We start from the raw sequence: 22,699 nt of genomic DNA on the forward strand, positions 1-22,699 counted from the left end.
GAATCCTTGTCTTCTGCTCCCTGAGAATGGCTGACACACATGCTATTTTTTATTCAACATTATTGCATGGTTTTATTTACAGAAATTTCTGAAATAATCGACTTAACTTATGCAATAGCAAAAATTAAAATCGAGTTCCAGGAATAAATGTTTATGTAAAAATATCTAAAGAAGAGGTCATTTTTAATAACTAACAAGAGCGGTAATTTAAATACTGAAGAACAAAAAAAGACAACAATGAATCTTAAGCTGGACTTCAAATTAAGTTACGCATTAATCATGCTTCAGAACCGACTATAAGGAAGGTGAGATGACCCAAAGATGTCTTAGCTAGAAAAGAGAGATGTTTACTATGAAATACCAGAGACATCAGAATTCAAAGAATGTACCCATAATGACAAAACAAAAAGAAAAATGCGAATCCTTTGTAGTCCCTGATTCTTTTGCCGTTAATCATATTATTAAAAGAGAAAAGAAATTCTAAAAAGCAAGCTAAAAACTTTGATAAAACCCTATTCTATACACAATAAGTTCAAAGGCTTCAAAAATAAACTGAACGAGTTGCAAATTGTTGCTGCAATACTTTTATGGCAAAGGTTTTGAATGGATATACTAGGAACGTCATGCTTGACTTACTGGCCACCGAAATCTGGACACGGGTCTTTGATTTTCCTTGGACTCGGTCAACAGCAGTCCATATCATTTGCATGAAGCTTCTTTTGAGAAATTCAGATAGGTAGGAAGCGTTAAATTGTCGTTCTAATAAGTTTTTTCTCGGTTTCCACTAAAAAATAAATTTCATAACATAATTCGTATCAGGATTTGCGGTTGAGAATTTCAACACGAACGGCAGACTGCTATGAATTTTAGTTGTCCAGTCAGTGAACGTCAGAGTGTGATGCGTAGGCGTTTTACGTTTTATCTTCGGAAGCTGAACAACTTTAAAATAACTCACATTTAAGATTTATTAAGATTTGAGTTACATACTTCGAAAAGATAACGAGCTTTGTAAAAAGCAAACTAACGTAATGCGAACAGGAAATTTTAAATGTAATTTCTTCGAATAAATATTCCTGCGCTTTTTTCCTTCTTATCCAGCATATAAAATTAGCCTACGAATACCTTATTACAAAAATGTCCTTTAAAATTATTTTTAGGATTTTCCGTCTATATTTTTGCCACTTACAAACAAATTGCAAAGGTCTGTTAATTGCCACACACTATTTTCCAAATTTAACGCAAAATTTATGAAAAAGACCGAAGTTTCTTATACAACATTTAGCTGGGTTTATTTGATTATGACAAAGCACGCGAAGGATATCTGCCTAAGATCTGGGATACTTTCGCGGAGGATTTTCTAAGGAAAACTGTCACGTATCCACGTTACACATATGGAAAACTACGAAAATGCCCACGCAGCCAGCCCATTCACCTAGAATCGAACCCAGGTCAAACTACCAGTGTTCAGGGAGTTTACCGCTCGGCCGCTGGTTGGTCCAAAGGAAACGATACTGTAAATGTTAGTTAAAAATATTACTGCAGATTGCTTTAAACTGTGTTAGGCTCAACAACGTCTTCGTTCAAGACAAGAGTTCTATTCAAATTAATCCCAATTTATTGTAAGAATAAGTTTGATAACTTAGTATCGACTTAAGCTGTGCTCTTAAATAATATATTTAAATTCTGAAAATCTGACAAAAAACATTAATGAAATGTAACATAGGTAAAAATCTCCATTAATCTTCATCTCCCATTAATGAAATGGGAGATGAAGTTCCTTCAAGCTGTCATTAATAAGGCCCTATCATCATTAAAAATATTCGAGACTCTTAATATTTTAAAGAATGAATGGAATTTTATTGTTTGCCATACATATTGATGTGCTAATATACCATGCCAGAAATGCTCTTATAAAAACAAAATGATGTCAAATGAATAGCAACCAAGTTAAAAAGGAGGACGGGATATGAAATAGGTGAAGTTCCTTCAAGCTGCCATGAATAAGGCCATATCATTGCAAGAAATATTTGAGATTTTTAATATTTTAAAGAACTATAACATTTGTATACTTATTTAAGGGAATTTTATTATTTGTCATATGAATAAAGGCTCTTATAAAACCAAAATAGTAATATCAAATGAATAACAACCAAGCTTAAAAGGAGGACGTATTATATATCCCCCACAATGTAAAAACTCGAAACCCAAAAGGAAGGAATTCAATCTCCTCAACACATTATTTTTATGATCAATTTCAGTAGTAAAGACTAAAATGCCATATGTTAATATAACGTACATTTTTATGTTAATTTACAGAGCCTTATATCACAATAAATTTATTGACTGTCTCTGTAATAACACCAAAATCAGGGTCAAGTTAACAGAATTGAACCTTTGCGCAAGTAGAAATCATAAAATAGGGAAGACATTTTGAATTAAAAAACGTGGAGATGAAGAGAATCCCGTATCTTGAAAATACACCTGCAGATAGACTTGTAAATGTCAAATCAGTCATTCTTCTTTTTCAAATTTTCACTCTACTATTGTACTTGATTCAGCTTCAGAATAAAGAGCTTCAATTCTAAGCTTACAAAGTTGAATTTCACTGTTACTACGAATTCAGCAGCTGTTACAAATTCTCATGCTACTAGTTCATGACTAAACTGCAAACCGAATAAATATGAAATAATATGCTTTAGTAATAACAATTTCATTATAAAGCATGACTAAAATTATTTAATGAGTTCGGCGCTTTATCAAGTGAAAATTTTCAGAATTGTAGCAGCAAGGTTTATGATGAATAAAATTTTCTTCTCATTAAAGCTATTTACATTACTAAAAAAATTACTGCGCATTTCTTAAAAGAATAAACTAATAATATATATTTAATAATATTTAAACATGCTAAGCAGGTCCTTGTATTTCTTAACATATTATATATATGTAAACTAGGGTCTAGAGGAGTTCTAGAATGACGATACACATTTAGGTGACTAAATTATTTTGTACCCATTTAAACTCGGCGTCTAGAGTATTTCTAGACTGACGATATACATCTAGATGACTAAATTATTTTATTTAGCTATTGGGGAGATACATTGACTATTTACAAATGAAAAAAGAGTGATGATTGAGAGGTTACATCGTAGTTGCCTCACGTCTTGCTCGAAGCGCGAACGCTCTCCTTCTTTTCCATCATCCCTCTGACCACGAAGACAGTCAATCGTGTTGAGTTGTCGTAGTCCTGTTGCTCACACATATATAAATTGTATATAAGTTGTTTAAATAATATATTATACCTTAAATTTAAGATGCTAATAATTAAAATATCTTTTATCCAGACTTTGTTACTTTTTTTAAACCTATTTTAAGATATTTAAAAGTTTCTGAATATGCATGTAAAAATCATTTAATTCTCTTTGATTACGCGATTATGAGCTATTACATTATTTATCTCTTTTGTTAGCTGCTGCCGGGCACCTATAATGTAACTGTTATTCCTAGAAATCTGCAGGGTTTCACTCTAAACATTTAAATCAAGTTAATACATAATTTTGCAGATTGCCTGCCTGGACAATGGCTGGCAAGAAACTGGAAAAGACACTGTATCAATGTGACACGTTTTTAAGACAGACTAATAAAGTAAATGATAAATAATGAGATTCATTTCCAAGTGAGGGAATCCTGTATTTTGCCAAAATGTGTCTGGCATTTTGGCAAAATACAGGTCATTTTGGCAAATAAATGTCAAAAGTTTAGTAAGAAAATAAGTCATTCAAAGAAATATAATATATCCGGTGATTGCCGGAATGTGCCCCGAGTCGGCAGACCAACGAAACTGGGAGATAGAGACCGACGAGTGTTGTCCAGAGAAATTCGGAAGAACCGCACCCAACCGATGGCCTTCATCCGCGAGGAATTTTAACAGGCATCCGGGAGTATTGTTTCAATGAATACCATTCGTAAGGAAGCACATCTGCTTGGTTTTCATGGTCGTGCTGCTTGCTGCCCATAAGCTTTTGATCACAAAGTCCAACCGCGCATCTCGGTTAATGTGGTGCAAAGCACATCGAAATTGGACCGTAGATCAGTGGAAACGGTTTCTTTGGAGTGACGAATCAAGGTTCACTCTTTACCGTTCGGATGGCAGGGTCTGGGTCTGGCGTCTACCTGGAGAACGTCTCCTGCCAGAATGCATTGTGCCAACAATCAAGTTCGGCGGAGGTGGAATTATGGTCTGGGGGTGTTTCTCTTGGTGTGGGCTGGGACCCTTGGTCCCCATTCGAGGTAAGTTCAACTCCGATGCCTACTGCACTATTTTGGATGACAATGCACTTCCTACGTTGTGGCAGTTTTACAGGTTGGACCCCTGTTACTTTCAGGGCGACAATGCCAGTTGTCATGTTTCGACGTTAACCAAGGCTTGGTATGGTGCCAATGGAGTTCATCGAATGGACTGGCCTGCCCAGAGTCCAGACCTGAACCCTATCGAGAACCTCTGGGACGAGTTGCAGGAACTTAGCAAATTGCTCATTAACGAAATGCGTTCATCATTTTATAGGATTTTAAGTATTTTGAAAACACGCGAAAAAGATTTTTAACGTATTTTTTAAAGTTGAGCAATAGAGATGGGACAAATTCTAAATTTTTCCGACTCTCGAATCCTATATATAAAAATAACAAATAAGAAGGAAAAAGGAGGGGGAGAATTTCACTTAATATCAAAAGGTTTTAATTAGAGAACAATCTGAAATTTGTGTTTAGTGGAAAAGAAATTTAAGAACACAGTGTTTAAACACAAATCTGCATTTGCTAAGAAACAAACGAAATTCAGTATATAATTAAAATAAGTGCGTAATTAAAACTATAATTTTGAAGTCCACTTTCTAAACCTAATATGACGGAAAGTATCTCAGCAACAGGTTCAAATATTTCAGACTTTCCTGAATTTTTTTAATGAAAGAAAAGACAAAGTGAGTTGGATTATTTCAAAAATTAATGTCAAACATGGAACGCTAAGCTCTCTTTAAAACAATTAAAAATTTCATAAGCAATCACGGCCGCTATTTACTGGTATTGAAGATCGAAGTTCTTCTGAAATTGCAATAATTATCGCTTACATTTTGATTGATTGCTTATACTGAATACCAACAAAACTAATCTTTTCAAGAGCTTAACTTTTTTTTCGGGGGGGGGGTGAGTTATTATGCGAAAGCTATAAATCTGAAAGAAAGAAAAAGAACTCGCTAGTACAAATATTTCAATTTTTTCAAGGTTAGCGAGTTTCGAAGATTCGGATGCCCTATACTTATTTTTGGCATTTCTAATATAATGTACACTCACACCTTAGAAATCCATGAATAATACATTGACTACCAATAAGGTATTTGGACACCTATGCAAATGACGATATATGCGGTCCTAAAGTACGTCACGGACTCCGCCGGTATATATCGTGTAGGAAACAGCATCGGCTTTAGTCGCATGCAAGATGCATCGCAGTTCGGAGCTCTCTGATTTCGAGAAAGGTATAATTATCGGGTATCACAAATGTGGCCGATCTTAAGGGACATATCTAGCGATCTGAAGTACCCAAAATCGATAGTGGCCTATGTGATTAAGAAGTGGAAGGTGAGCGGTGATTGCCGGAATGTGCCCCGAGTCGGCAGACCAACGAAACTGGGAGATAGAGACCGACGAGTGTTGTCCAGAGAAATTCGGAAGAACCGCACCCAACCGATGGCCTTCATCCGCGAGGAATTTTAACAGGCATCCGGGAGTATTGTTTCAATGAATACCATTCGTAAGGAAGCACATCTGCTTGGTTTTCATGGTCGTGCTGCTTGCTGCCCATAAGCTTTTGATCACAAAGTCCAACCGCGCATCTCGGTTAATGTGGTGCAAAGCACATCGAAATTGGACCGTAGATCAGTGGAAACGGTTTCTTTGGAGTGACGAATCAAGGTTCACTCTTTACCGTTCGGATGGCAGGGTCTGGGTCTGGCGTCTACCTGGAGAACGTCTCCTGCCAGAATGCATTGTGCCAACAATCAAGTTCGGCGGAGGTGGAATTATGGTCTGGGGGTGTTTCTCTTGGTGTGGGCTGGGACCCTTGGTCCCCATTCGAGGTAAGTTCAACTCCGATGCCTACTGCACTATTTTGGATGACAATGCGCTTCCTACGTTGTGGCAGTTTTACAGGTTGGACCCCTGTTACTTTCAGGGCGACAATGCCAGTTGTCATGTTTCGACGTTAACCAAGGCTTGGTTTGGTGTCAATGGAGTTCATCGAATGGACTGGCCTGCCCAGAGTCCAGACCTGAACCCTATCGAGAACCTCTGGGACGAGTTGCATCGCCGAATTCAGGGGTGCACTACCCGTGCAAAATCGGTGAAGGAACTTCTATGTCTTCTCCAAGCCGAGTGGAAGAAAATACCACTAGCTGTCATACAAAGACTTGTGGAAAGTATGCCCCGGAGGGTCCACGCTGTAATTACCTCTCGTGGAGGTTCTACCAACTATTGATTTTGAATAAAATTATTTTTTTTTCTATCACAGGTTTCCAAATACTTATTGGTCGTCAGTGTATTTACACCATCTAACTGACATTTGAAATAAAGTTTCATAAACAAATATTAGATAAATAAGCTAATGAGAATTTCTCTGTCTCCCGCTGTTCTTCACATTTTTGTGGATGACACGCCATGTCTGAAATCCACCACAGAACCAAAATTAAAATCACAGATCGATAATTTGGAAATTATTTATTTCGTTCGTAAATAAACAACAGATAAAAGTGACTTAACTCGAAATGTCTTTCATGTCATTTATCTCCAAAATAAGAGCGTTCTAGAAATGTTTTCATTTTTTCGAACGAAGAAACGTACATGAAGCGTAGTAGAGCGCATTTAAATGTACCTTTTTATCCAAAATCAAGTTCTTAATATCTCGAAGTTTTATCAAAAACATAGCAGGGTGCTGCACTTTCTTACGTCGTTTTCTCATCGACGACGCCAGTCAAGGTCAAAATCAGCAGTTTGGGCCAGTGCGAAAAGCAGTTACACCTCTTTTGGAATTTTCCTTCTAATTAAAAGCAGACCAGGGGTTCATTCATAAACACTGCCAATGAACTTTCCACAAAGAATGCGTCCACGTATGACCTTCACACTAGAGTTATGGTACCCATTTAATTACATTACTCGACAAAATAATAGTTTGGTAATAAAATTGTTACTCATGAGAAGTAGAATCTTATACTTTCGATTACATATTAAAAAAAATTGTTAATTACATAATAAAGAGGCTTTTAAGAACGGATCTTTTTAAAATCTTGTCTACAATACATGTAGATAGTATCAAGACATAACTCTTGTACACATAGTCGCAATTAATTTAAGTAATACTCACGTTAATTTATTAAAACTAATTACTTACTTGTTGAAGACTCGTAGATAGGAAAAAACAAAGTTACCGTTTCATTCATTCCTCAAATAAAATATATGCGCACTCTTACTCTATAGCCATACATAGTTTTCATCCACCAAGTACAATATTTTATGATAAAATAGAGGAAATAAATTGCATGATAAAGCAACTTATTAAGCACAATTACGAGAAAACTGAAACGATTTTTTTGCTTAACTACCTTTTCTTCTCATAGCGTTAAGAAATGTTAACTTTCTTATCGTTATGAGAAGTAATAGTAATAGACACTCCACTGCAAATGTACGAATTCCATTTTCCCCTTAAAATTGATTTTCTGATGACTGAAGAATTTAGCTCGCAATCTACCTAAAGACTTCAACGCATACTGGAATACGTTAAAGCAAATTTCGAAAAAAATTTAACCGGTTTTTTGCGAGTGTTAAAACTCGGAAATGTATAATACAAGACGAAGTTTACGTTTGCGTTGGTATAAAATCATATATAATTTTTCCACTACGTGATAGTAGAATACTCCTATAAAACTTCTGAGGAATAACATAATCCAAAAAAAGTAATTATTACTCCTTCAAGCTTCTTTCCATCTTTTGAAGCAAACAGGATCGAATAATATCAAATAATGCTTAAAACCTAATACAACAATGAAAAGAATAACTTTATAATAAATACACACTTCAATTATGTTTGGTTTCCGCTTCTAAAATACCCCGGCAAGGCAGCGAGCGCAGTAAAAGATTATTAAAGAACTTGGAAGAGATAAGGGTGCGTTAAGCTGAATTTATGAAGAGAAAGATAATTTTTTATTCTTAGGCTACAATTTCTCACCCTCGAGCTTTTAAGGCCTCTAGGAAATTATTGAAAATCTATTTTATGCTTTTAAGGCCTCTAGGAAATTATTGAAAATCTATTTTATTGGAAGTAAAGCGGTTCTTCGTAGGCAATCAAAATATCCCGTAATATTGCCACAACATACTTGCCTATTTTTCACAAACTGCAATCATTGCTTACAGAAAATGAACCATATTTTTGCTATCCGCCTTTATTCATGGAAGAGGGAATATTTTTTCCGGTAACTAAGAAAAATACTAATGCAAATCTTTCGTAAAAAGCAAAGTGATGCAAAGAGAAGGCTCATAAAACAAGAGATATTAAAATTTGTATTTAACATATCTTTTAAAAGTCCGAAACATGGTGGACAGATCTGACTTTCATCTTAGAACAGCGTTTCTTAAACTGTGGATCGCGAGATCTGCAGCAGGGAGTCGCTAAAAATTTAGCAGTTTTGGTATTTCTTTAACTTATTATAATAATTTTACAATTACCAAATATTTTTACACATGTCTCTGAAAATAGATAAAGATAACACAATGTAGACAAAGAAAAAAGGAAAACGTTTCGACGCATTCTTTTTATAATAGAAACGGTTCATTTTATTTGCTTTGCACGTGACGCTGTCATTTCGTCTGTTACTTATTTAAAATTTTCACATTGTTCTATGTCTTAAAATTAGAAATTAAAGTTAATGACTTTAATTTGATGAAACAGTATATTACAGTACGAATGAAAACATTGACAGTTTTTCACACACGCGTGTGTCGGATTTGTGCTATGCTTATGGGGTCCTGGGGGTCGCGAAAAAATCTTAGTGATAAAAAGGGGTCGCGACTGAAAAAAGTTTAAGAAACCCTGTCTTAGAACATCATTTCTTCGCCATCATACTGAACGCGGTAATTGCTGTCGTTTTTTATTACGCCACTTGGTATTAGGTAATTGCTTCCATCATCCCTACGGTTCTCCCTATCATTACAGAAATAACTTCCTTCTATCTCTCAGTTAAAATATGTCTGTAGAGAAAAAAATCTTCAAAAAAACAAATTAACTAACTTTAATTAACTAAGTTTCAAGGCTTTGGAGAGGTTTCGCTAGAACTATTTTCAGACATGTAGACATTTTACCTTATTCTATAATCGTATCGGGTAGCATTATTTTATTTTTGTTTCGGATAATGCAGCAAATGATTTTACAGCATAATCGCTGAAAAATCGCTGAGATTTTAGATGTCATTGCCATAATAATAATAGAATCTTATTGTTAGACTGCCATTTCGGATATGGAAGGAAAGAAGTTTGGCATTATTTGTAATATTTCGTGTTTATTGAAATTGTTCAGTAAATTTTTGCAAATATTTAGTCTGTGACAAAAAAAAAAAAAAAAAATAGTTTCTCAACAGACCTACTACATCAGACGAATTATGAAAATTAAGATGGTCTGCCATTTCAAATGTTGTTAAGAACTCTTTAAAATTAAGGAATAAAGTACTAATGCTACGAGTAAGTTTGAAGAACTAGCTTTTGCTGTGTAGTAAATTTATACATATAATATAGTTTAAGAATTTGCAGCGTACGCTGAAGCGGATATATCTAAAATTTTGATTTGTTTCCCTACTGTAAAGATAAAGTTTTACATGTCTACTATTTTCTGCGTTTTCTCATTTAAGTTAAAATTTTAAATTTAAACGCATTTTCAAAGGGGATCATATTTTTTTAAGAAATTTTACAGAAAAATACCAGTATCATTCGATTTTTCTTTCAGTTTTATTGGATTATTTCGAATATTTTTAAGGTTAATTGCATTAGAAGAAAGCAATTCAATAATTAAAAAAAAATTATAAATATCGACTGCACAAATAGCACAATATCTTTAAAGTTATTAACAATCTACTTACATTTGTTCGTTACTTCTAGTGGTAGGTCTAATAATAGAAAAGTAGAGGATTTCTCAAATTCTCTCTTCCATCCCAGTTCATTATCATACATATTTTAAAAATCCTGTCAGTTTTGCATGTTTTGTCGACGCCCGAGAATTCATATACCTTCAACTGCAGATTAGAAAATTCCATACGGTGTAACTATTGGAGGTTTCACAGGAATGAATAAAAGTGATCATCATTTTAATAACGTAAGCCAAGTTTGTTATTTACCGAATAATGTTTTACACTTTTATAACCAATCAAATTTCTAGACACTTTTCAAGACATCTAATAAATATATGCATGAGAAGACCGTGAACATGGGGTGATATCTTCTAGCCCGTTTTGTACAAAAGCAATGTATACCAAAAAGAAACTAATTCGCACTTTTGTAGGAGTACATCGCACCCAAAGGTCGTGAACTCCTTCAGGTGTGTCATTTGAAGAAGACGAAACCAAGACTTTCACTGATATCCACCCTCTGTCGAAGAAACAGTTGAACTATTGCCACTCCGCCTTTCCACGGCTGGTTGTGAAATGAAAACAATTGGGATTCCTGAACACCAGTGCACAGGTCAATGGACCCCTCTCGTATGAAGAATAATACCAAAATTTAATACTTAAAACATGATATTCATAGCCTCTTTTGCCACGATTTGTTTCCACTTAAATTTGGCATTTAACTGAAGCCCGAAATTATGCCGTACCTGTACTTCGACAAAACCTAAGTTTACATTAACACATAAGATACTTGCACAGCAGGTGATGAAATATCCCAAAACAGACAAGTCTCATCTGAAATACTAGAATCTGATGAGAAAAGTGAAAAGGGAGAAAAAAATTCCTTTTGACCGTTCTAAGAAGAAATTTGTATGAAGAAAATTACATTGAATTATTTAATTACAGATCAAAACCGGTGTTAAAGTGAAGAAACAACTGTCATTTATATGAAAAATATTTTACAGAATTCCCAGACTAAAAAAAAATATTCAATCATACTAACACATAAAACCTTAGAAAACAGTAATACAATACGTAAAAAACATGCGCTTTGCAGGGTAAATATACACAAAAGCGAAGTAATGAGTATACAATGTACTAGGAAAAGCATAATGGCACATTAGGAGGGTCAGAGGTGGCGGCAGTGACCAGTGCGTGTTATGCGATATCGTTCGAGACTGAAGCGGAAATAAGAGAAGATCATCATCTATTGACATCGCAATTATCATTTAAATCCGCCAAGGCAGGCATGTCTCTAACATCAACGATTTTTATCTTTTCGTACCGCAATTTCAAAGCTTGAAGTTCGTCATCTACCGTGGCTGATCCGGATGTATTCAAATAAGACTATACTTACTATTTAGCTTAAGTAGTATTTTCTATCATGTAATTCTTCCAGCTGCTCTAAACTTACAAGCCCTTTCAAAATTAAAGATCATAGTTTTTAAATAATTGCTAACAAACATAGAAAATGATTTCCTTTATTTTATTTATTATCATTAATATCCTTATTATTGTTGCTATTTTTGTAAAAAAATATTTTAATTGATTTATTTCGCTTTGTGAAAGTAAGACGGACAGATAGATCTTTCCTAAAGGGTAATAATACGTACAGCGCATAAAATAACGGAAGCGCCAGGTTAACTGTTTAAACTATTTATTTATAAGCCTAGAATTGCTAGCAATGCTAAAATTGCTTTTATATCTTCCTTTTTTTAAAAGAGTTCAGAAGTTTTTCAAAGTTTAGTCTAAATACATGGCCAAATTTCTAATCACACTTCCACTTCTAGTTCTTCTCTCACTGTCCCGTGTTTTTTAGTTAGATCAATCCATAAAAGATCATAATTTTTTACATCTCTTTTCTGTGCAGTAACTTCTATAAGGTATTTATCCCGCCTTCTTAGCATGCCTTCGTGGTGTGCTGGTCTACACGCTGGGCGCGTATTCCAGAAGTCCGTGGTTCGATTTCCGCCGAAGGCGTTGCTTATTTTTCATCTCTCCTGCTGAAAAATAACAAAATGACTCCACACTCCTTGTTCCGTTCCTCTCGTATTCTCTTCACAAACTGAACTGTTTTCTTTAGTGTCCGTAATGTGTTTTCTATTTCTTCTAATTCTACTATTTTCCCTGGTCTCATGTAAGATGATCATAACATGACTTCTGCTTAGTTCTTTTTTTGATATTTTTTTTCCTTTCACTTTCCACAACTTGAAGTTCTTTTGATATAGAAAGAATTGTTCTTGTTCTACTCTTGAGTCGTTAAAATGGTGATCCTAACATCTCATTACTTGAAGTGTTCCTATGAGCTAACAAAACTAAGTAAGGACAGTATAATATACTCGAGCTTTCTTCAACAATTAATAATTAATAAATTCTAATTAATAAATTTCGAACGATTGCAGCCACCTTTGACAGTATGAGGCAAGATTTCCATCAAATTTCATCGGCTCTGGTGGTTCTATTTTTAAAGCAAAACATTCCTGACACTATTACGAAGGTATACTTTTACCTGTTTAAACTACTTATTTATAAGTCTAGAATATTATATGCAACACTAACACAGATTTATTTTTACATAAATCCCTGTTGTCATTCACATATTACTAAATACTAAATATTAAATGTTGCCATTTACAAATTACTGAACACTAGATGTTTTTCAGCGTACTACACTGAGTGCTGGATACTGGCATCATTTTAAGTATCTGTCCAATAATACTGCAGAGGCACCGATAATTAGCGGATATTTGATGAATGGCAGATGCGTATTTCTCTAACAAATCCCTTGTTTGATCCTTGATTGAATTAAATAAATAATCTATTAACTAAGCTATCCAAACAAAATTCTTAGTATTTAAAATTCATACGTAAATGAAAAAGGGTTTCCCCACTATACATTTTGACCCCTTTTCCTTCCCAGAAAAAGGAAAAAAAATATGTCAGAAACATTTGGATAGTTGAAATGAAACTAAGAAGGGCAGAAAGTAAGTTATAACTTAATAGCTAAAACATAGTGAAAAAATGCTTGTTATTTCTTTTCCTTTTTAATGATTAAAACTGGAAAGGAACGACTACGATGGCCTCTTTAAAGTGACCTTGAGAAGAGGGAGAGAGTGAAGAAAAAAAATTTCCATCGGTCAGGCACCGTTGGAGCCTCCTGGCGTTGTACACTACTTCGCTTTCAGCTTGCGCGTCGCCAGCGCGGCAGGATGCCCTCGCCGAGAAGGATTTTTTACCCGGGCGTTGAGATTCAGTTAGATGCGGCAGTTTGTGAAACTGAAAATAGGATTGTTTTTTCACAATGGATCACATCAACTAAGGAGGGTAACTACTTGTGAAAATAAACTAATTCATGTTTCATGCTTAACTGAAGAAAATAAGTCATTAGTTAAGTTTTAACAGTTTCTGATTGATTCTATTTACACAGCAATCATTTAAGTTCTTTTCCATCCTTATGAGATTTTACACTTTCTTTCTTTAGCGAACAACAAATTTTATGTTATCATCGCAGTTATTTTTTATTACTTTTTAGTTAATATAATCTTAGTTAATTTTCTAAAGTTCAGCATTCTCCCCTTTTTTTTAAATTTCATTTTTCTAAAACTCAGCAATATTCTAAAACTTTGCAAATGTAGATTATTTTTAAAACTGGGAATACGAAAGTGAAAGCGTTGTTATACAGTCAATGAAATTAGATAAAAAAATAAAGGGTTCTTTATTTCATTTATTTATTTTGTACTATTATTCGAAACAAATTTGAAATATAAAGACATGCATTTTCCGATTTACAAATTAACGGACTTAAACATCATCTACATTTGAATTTCTTATTTTTAAGATTAAACAGTAACATTATTGAAAAAAAATTAACGAAATTTAAAAATTAAATCAATGACAAAAAAAAATAAAAAAAATAAAAAAAAAAAAAATAAAATAAAATAAATAAAAAAATGCGCAAGCAACCTGATTGTATAAACTATAACTTTCACTAAAAGCAAATGCATTTCCATTTTATTGTCTGCACCATTAATCCTTTTCCGTTTCAAGCGAATAGTTAACAAAGAATGAATTATTAAGACCATTCAGCTAGGTAGCTCCTCTGAATTCCACTTTCGGTAGTTGAACTAGTTTTTTTTTATGCATGGGCTTTCGCGGTTTTCGGCTCGCAGGTAAATATAAATCAGTTTTTTTCTTTGTCCTTAATATCCTCCATGCTAAATACTGAAAACAGTCCTTGTGTGCTTAAATTTTGATAATTGCCACGCTCATTTATATATCAATTTTTCTTTGATAATTCTATAATCAATCTAATTAATACTTTCTTGTAATTAATTCTTCACTTTCCAATAAATTCATCATTTCCTAATGCATACGATTTTACGCTATCTACAGGTTTAATATTTGTACTTCCAAACTTTTCAATTCAGTGAAACTTAAGCTTTAAAACCATCAGAACATAATGTTTTTTTAAATAAAAAAAAAATCAGAATATTGTGTAAATTGCTGTGTTTATGTAGATTTGAAATTTATTTTTCAAACATAAACTCTAATTTGATGTTAACGTATTTATTGGCATATTCCTCCTCTCCATATACCTTCCTCCCTATTTTTTTCTGCATATGGTTTAGAAACTTGATTAATGATAGCAGTGCACAAGATATGAATAGGTAACAAAATACATAAGTTAAAAAAAACTTAATAATATAGAATACAATGCTATTGGTACATCTATTTTTATTTTGTACATCTAGTCTTATCTTATTCATCCCTTTTTAGATATCCATGAGAATAACAATACCAATAGTATTGAGAATACTATTGGTATTGTTATTCTTACGGATTCTGATCAGTCGATTTTTTTAAAATCCTCAGCTCAGAATCAGCACATAACTCGTAATTTCCCCTCCTTTTTTTTACCAAATGACGGGGCGGAGGACAACACGGGGTATTCTAACTTTCAAAATAAATTTCAGAATCAAATATCGGAATAAAAAGCTATTTATTTAGTTAACAAATGCAATCTATAAACTTTAATCATAGAGTAACACCTCGAAGAAGAGTTTAACTTTTTTAATTAAAAAAATACTAAAGTTTTGCTTTATTTGATAAATAAAAATGACATGTAATGCTGTCAAAACTCAACAACTAAATATGTATTGCTAAATAAATTTAAAACTCAGTTCAAGAAGAATTTCCATTTTAAATGTTCCGACATTTGTATCAGCATTCCTTTTCCGTATGTAAAATCATATAAATAAAAAAGTATTATTAAACAAGCTTATTAGAGTCCGAATAAAATTTGGAAAAAAAAAGGGGGGGGGGCACTCTTCTATTAACGGGGCGCTACTTAGCGCCAAACATAAACCGTGTGCGCGAAAGTTAACTAGATGGCGGCGATCTAAACGATTCCAAAAGTTTCAGGATTGAAAAAATGAAGTGCTTGTAATAATTATAATGTATGTAACATTTAAAACATGCAATGCCTATTTTGAGCAATTCTCCTATTTTTTTAAGCGAAAAAAGGTCGCTGTGATCATGAGAAAAACAGTTTTTCCCCCATATACACAACGGACGCGCTGTCTTGGCACTGCGCATTTAAATTGCGCGGCTATTCATAATGTTGTATAAAAAGGCTACCACACTTGTGCTTTAGTGCATATTTGCCGACGGGTGCTCTGGTAAAAGAAAAGTACCAAAGGGGATATTAAAGGAATTTACATAGAGAGTACTGCAGTTTTATATTACTGCACAATTTCACTATCACCATTCGATTTTATCTGGGATGCAAATAACAGTGCATGGAAAAATTAAAGCTAGAAATTTGTATTATACAATATTTAGAAACTTCTTTTCTTTATTTCTCTTATGGTTTAATAACTCTCATCGGAAAATGTTTTTAAGAAATAAAAACAATACAACTTTTTAGCAGTTCATTCTTTTCTTTATTCCTCTTATGATTTAATAGCTCTCATTGGAAAATGTTATTAAGAAATCAAAATAATACAAGTTTTTAGTAATTCACTTTCTAACACTGTTGAGCAATGCACTTTTCTAAAATGATAATATGAATCATCAGTTGCTAACATGCTCTCGTATTTCCGATCGTTATTTCTAACAGACAGAATTATATTGCTGATTGAAAACAACAAGCAACACCTTCTCAGAGGTTCTTCTCAAGTTAAAATTGTTATTTCATTAAAAAAAAGGTAAAGTGTCTTTTTTCTTAACAATAATGTTTGCTTCGACAACAAAAATTAATCAAAAATCAATAAAACGCTGTATTCAAGAAAGTGTAATTTATTGAAAGCATGTTTAAAAAGCATACGTTGCCAATGTATTTCTCACTCAGTGCACGCCTACTGTTTGATACGAAACTTAGTTGAACTAAGAATGTACGGAATGCTGAAAATCATGACAACAGAAAACAGCATATTTTCAGAATAATTGTAGTACTCCCACACATTAAGGTAAGACTATATTGCATATTTCTTTATACAAAGGTAACGGAGTAGGGAAATCAAGGAAACACATCTGAATATCTAATCATTTCTTGACAAGAGTTACTCGTGCCCTGACTCATCTCATTGAACTCGATCCATCAGCTGGACTCGGATGACGTCACACTTTACGCCGGATGTCAACGCTAGTATGAGTGATGGGTGAGTCACTCATTCAAACATTCAGTTTGCGCGGACTTTGATAACTTGTTTCTGAGTCACGTTGTAGATCACGACCGATTACTTAATGAAAAAAACATTACGTATTTAATAAACAATCGTTAACGTTCATATTTGCATGAGGATCGCGTTAACTCCCGCGAAACTGGTAGAAAAAGATATGGGACCTTAACCTCGTTTAAGAGCCATTATTGAGCTTAATACAGGAAGCGGTCCAACAGATGGTTGCTTTTACATTTTAAAACCTGATAGCGAACATAGTTTGAATAGAAAATATTTAGCATTTTAATCCACAATAATTTTAAAATTTTTTTTGGAATTTGACGATTTCATCATATAATTCTGAATTAAATTTGGCATATCTAATATAAATTTTTTTTATTCTAGAAGCGTAACGTGAGAAATTATTGGAAGGAAACGTGGTTTCCATTCTGAATTCTAAAATAAACTAGGTTTAACTTTATCACGATTTTTTTAAAATTAAATATTGTTCAGCAGAAATTTTATTAAACCAGTTGAAAGGGTGTTTAGAATACATATTCACAATTCCTGCTTTCATTATCTACACATAAAGGCATATAAAGAAAAAGTTTAATTTCTTAAAACTAAAATCATATACAGAACTTTAGTTTCAGGAGTTTAGTAACTTGTTATACGATTTTTAATGAAACCTTTGTGAACGAAAGATAATGTATTCTTTATCAAATATTTAAAATAGCATAGTATTTACAATCATAAATAATTATTAGTATTTATAATTCTAAATCTCCGATAAAATATTTCTTTGAAACGGTAGTAATAAAAAAAAATGCTAGTCTTTCTTCTTCTTTTTTTTTTTTTTTTTTTTTTTTTTTTTTTTTTAAGTATAATGTTTTTTTCTTTTTCAGTATTTTTTTAAGTAAATTTATTTGTGTGATACTCATGGTTTTGCGTAATACTTTTTAGAGATGTAAAATTAAAACTGCTAAAAATCTAGATTAAAAAATTCCCGGATGTAAAAGTTAAGTTAGCTGTACTGCTTTCGAACCGGATTAGATTATGTTAAAGCAATTGAAGGCTACCTATCTAAGAAGAGTGATGCTTCATAGAGGTCTTTATAAGGGACACTAGCTCATAATCACGTTACACGTGAGGAATACCATGAGAATTCCAAGCAGCCAACCCACTTGCCGGAACACGAATTGGGTCGAACCACAAGTGCTGTGCAGGTTTTACCGTTCTGCCTCAAAATGCTATTATTTAAACGGGGATGGATCTGTTATTTGTTCTTCTTATTGTATTGTTGTTGTGGTTGACTTATATTCTGAAAAATCTGTATAAATAAAGGGGATTCTTTACAATCATTAAGTGAATCTGAACAATCATTAATTATTCTTTACAATCATTATGTGACATTAAGTCTCTGAACAAATATAAAATAATAACTTTCATTAAGAAAGGTAGATTATTTTAAGTATAGGTGATGGATAGTGGTAAAGAGTTATTTTATTGCACGAAAACAAGATATTTCCTTCAAAGGATGAATAGATGATACGAAAAATATTTACACCGAAATGTGGTCAACAATATGGGATTGATTATCAAACTTTTTCCTTCCTTTCATGTTTTTTAATACAAAATATTTTAGGAACAGGCGAAATTCAATAGCTAGAAAAAATAATTCAATTCAAAACAAGTTATCATAAAAAGAAAAACGCAACATTTATTTCAAAATAAACGTGTTTCAAGTTCTTTAAATTTGTTTTAATATCAAGTATTATAATTATATTTTCTAAATTAATAAAAAAGAAGTACTATTAAGTACTTCTATTTATTTATTTTATTATTCTATTTCTATTTATTTAAGAAATTTTTAAATTTTATTTTATAAATATATTATCTGATAAATTTTAACACATGTAGAATAAAAATTATCAAAAATTATGTTTGAGTAATGCGGATATTCTTTAACAGTTTGACAATTTTTAATAGTCAAATTAATGCAAAATTCTCGCAGCTACTAAGATATTTAATTACTTGTTTCAATTTAATTTGCAACAGCCTTTCCTTACTTCTCTATTGGCAATTCGTTTCATTTTCCTAGATCGGACGCAAAAAGGAAAATTATATAAATACAGTAACAATGCAATCAAATTATCATAATCATTGTATAGATCTAAAAGCGTTAAGCTTGCATAATTATGGTATTATTTTAAGCTTTACAAAAGTCTTTTGTCCTGTTGATCTTGTTTTTCCACACCAAATAATCCATTTCACCAAACATATATCAGCCGACAGATCTTTATCAAGGTCATAAACGTTTTCCTCAGCGATAGGAAAACACAAGTTTGGTGACATCGTCTATTTTGTTAAAATAAAAAAAAGTTAACCTAAAACAATTCTGAAATTTTTATAGTTTCTTAAAAAGAAAGATTATGGCAGCCCAGAAATAATTTTTGGAAGGCACGCAAAGGAGTAAAATAACAATAAAAATGACAGTTTATCGTCAATCTCTGACTGATTAATTTCATGTCATTATTATTAATCACAAACTTAATTTTATATGAAAATTAGTGAAAATAAACTAAAGTCGAATTTAAGTATTTTTTTTTTATTGTCAATAATCTCCGCGAATCAAATTCCAGCGAAAGTTCTGCAAACTTGTTGAAAAATTTAGAATTTTCGTTACATTTCTTAAAAACTGAAATCAGCTAAAAATTAATGATGAAACATGTAAAAATTAAAATAATAGGGCATACAAGCTTAGAAAAAAGGAAATAATTAAATGTGACAATAAAAGGTTACAGTAATAGTTCATTTTCTCCCTTAGCTCTTTTCTTATTTTATATTCAGAGTATAGTCAAAATGTCAAGTACGCAATTCCTGAGTAAATCAAAATGCAATTGAAAAAAAAAATATTGTAAAAGACTCTTTCTTTTTTAAAGGTAGCATCCATTACAAAATGTTTCAGCGTTCATAAAATAAAAAGGAATAGAACTTTCATAGATAAAATGTCAGGATCAGCAAATACATAAAGCAGTCATCAGAATTATTCCAACATAAAAAAAATAGCTAACAGCTTTACTGCTTTTCGCTCGGAAATTAAAACAAGTTATTTTTTAAATTCTGCTATTAAGAAGAAATAATTCTTTAATACATTCTGAAAATAATTAGATGCACCCTTAGCACAGAAATGAACAAATATTTTAGTAAATCAGAAAGTCAAGTACTACATTTTCTTAATGTGAGATACACTGAATATATTAGATTTTAATTGCGTTCAGCAACTTCAGGTACTGTATAAAGATAAACGTATCAGTAAATTTACATTATTAAATTTTAATCTGTCAATTAAATTTTCTTTGTTTTTATTTCGGATTCAATTGATTTATTATTAGTCCAAAGGGATTTCAGTCCCGAAGGACTATTGCTTTCGTTTTGGCATTTTGCGTCGCACTCATAAACGTCGGTTCACTTTTCAAACTGTTGCCACAAAATGTTAGAGTCCTGCATTATATTTGAAGAAATTAAATAATGAAAAATCTGCATAAATGATTGTCTATTTCTCGCATTGTGATAAAACAATGGTACATAGAGCCATCGAATTTTGAATGACGAAATCCTACTGCGAATATGGGCATCTGAAATCCCAAATTTGGAATTTGTTTTATTATAGATTTTATATTTTGTAAAACTTTAACGAATTTTTGATTTACAAACTCAATGCTTTAAAAGCGAGAAATGGCAACGTTATATAGAAAAAAAATACTTTTAGCTCGCGAGACTGTGTATATCGGAAATTCTAAAGATATGCTTAATTTAACATTATTTTGCGATATTGCTCTTGAACTGAATTTTATGGTTAAGTGCAACGAACATGATATTTAATAAATAAAGGTAACACTCAAAACGTTAAAAAAACGCCCCTTTGGACGTAATTTAAAATCTGAAAAATTTCAGATTTTAATTTTTTTATAGATATATTTTTACTTCAATTTTACTTAAAAATAAATTAACATGTACTTTAAAGTACTCAGGAATTTAATATATTCTAACTTCATTCTAAGGTGACGAATTTTTTAAATCACTTCAACTTTTTTGATACTGTGTTCAGCGGTCAAACCGTGTAAAACCATAGAACACAGGTGATTGAGTTCCTGTACTCAATTAGAGAAGCTCAGACGTGCTTTTATGGTTTTACTGAAGCAATTCAAATTAAATTCCATGATAATACTACTCATGAAATCTGTTCTAAGAAGTTACATGTTTAATCTAATAATGTAAAGTATGTTGAGACCCTATTCACCGACAAAATCAAATTGTGATGCAAGTGCAAAATTTTTGCGTATCATCACTATTGAAACTAAAAATATGAGTACTAGGGAAGACAAAAAGTTATGTCTATGGCATAAGTCTGTTATTACATGAAAAATTCAGTAGATGAAAAAACAAATTAATCGCAATAAAAGCATTAAAAAAATCTTAACAAAGGAACCAAATCCGCCAGTTTTCATATCTAAATAACACTATCACAAATTAAGGCCCAGGAAACTTATTAAATTTTGCGATAGATTAACGGCAGTAGTGGAATTTATTTGGCGATAAAAACGATAATTCAATTTGAAGACAAATTAGGAATATCTCTCAAATGGAAATTAAAGAGAAGAAAAAAGGTTAGAATTTATTTCACTTACCATAGCTTGAATTTCAGACGATATAACGGGAGCAGCAGACGATAACAATGAGGAGCCCTGAAGATACACGAAGGTGAAAAAAGCCGCGAAAACGCGACTCAGAAACCCTGAAAGAAGCATCTTCCCTTTCTTTCCTTGACTAGCGAAGATGTGAATGACTTTGGTTTGTCCCACGATAGACGCGACGCCTCCTACGAAGTACGAAAGAGGTTTGATTTCAAAGCAAGTGGCCTCTGCGTTTTTGAGTAGTTCACTAATTCCGCTGGCGCCACATGAGTCACTCTATCGCCAGCGTTTGGCGAACTTTTTAAAACAGAGTTTTTCGGAAAACGGTTCCAATAAACGGTTTTTCGTGAGTGTTGAATCTTCTCTAGTTCATAGAAACACTTCTGTGTTTTATACAGAATCCCATTTAAATAAATTCCTTCGAAAGTGTAATTTTCCTTTCCTTTTTCCGTAAAATCTTTCGCCGAATATAAAATGGTGTATATTTTGATATGTTTTTATAAATATGACATACCAGCTCTCAGAAGGCAGAGCTATGTTTCGAATTTATGAAACTATAAAGTATTTGCGTTTTTATAACTATTTTTTTCCAATGAATTTAAAGTTCATGACTCTGCCTTATTAACCCAATGAATGCTATACTGGCCGTTTAAAGATTTTGGTCATTTTAACTGTAGAAAATTTGACTTCTTTTAGATTGGTACTGGATGATTGCTTTTCGAAATTGTTGTCAAGACTTTGTAGAAGCTCGTGCATTTGCTATTTGTTCATTTTTGTTAAGCAAATGAGTAATTACAATGACCAGTTTTTCTGAAGATAGAATTTTCAAAATTTTAACATTTCACTTTTAATAAATATATATACATATATAGTAGTACATATTATTATTATTAAGTTTATATGCTTCAAGACGGAATTTGTTTTCCGCTGAGAGCTGTTTCTCTACGTTTGATTATTCATTTAGGACTTGAGACAGATTCCATCTAGGAAAAACGCTGTTGTTGTTTTCACTGCTCTCAATTTTTATATCAATTAGGAAAATCCAGCGAAAATCTTATGGAGATGATGGGCTGATCGTTTGAACTATGTTTGATAATTTTAAAGAAGTTACCAGCTTCAATCTTGCAGGCTGTTATGATATATAACTGGC

At 32.5% G+C, this 22,699-nt stretch overlaps 1 protein-coding gene across 1 annotated transcript in view; it reads right to left on the bottom strand.

The window, feature by feature from the left end:
• Positions 1 to 21,757, bottom strand: part of LOC118205650 (macrophage metalloelastase-like) — a 79,477-nt gene extending 57,720 nt beyond the window's left edge. The window contains exon 1 of the mRNA XM_085815543.1: positions 21,544 to 21,757. Within this exon, the coding sequence (XP_085671669.1) occupies positions 21,544 to 21,663 (120 nt within the window). The 5' untranslated portion in view covers positions 21,664 to 21,757. The remainder of the gene's footprint in view (positions 1 to 21,543) is intronic.
• Between the last annotated feature and the right edge of the window lie 942 nt (positions 21,758 to 22,699).

This window comes from Stegodyphus dumicola, chromosome 4 (genome assembly GCF_044657685.1).
Source record: "Stegodyphus dumicola isolate Sdum_Otavi_A_Nest chromosome 4, ASM4465768v1".
Taxonomy (NCBI): Eukaryota; Metazoa; Arthropoda; class Arachnida; order Araneae; family Eresidae; genus Stegodyphus; species Stegodyphus dumicola.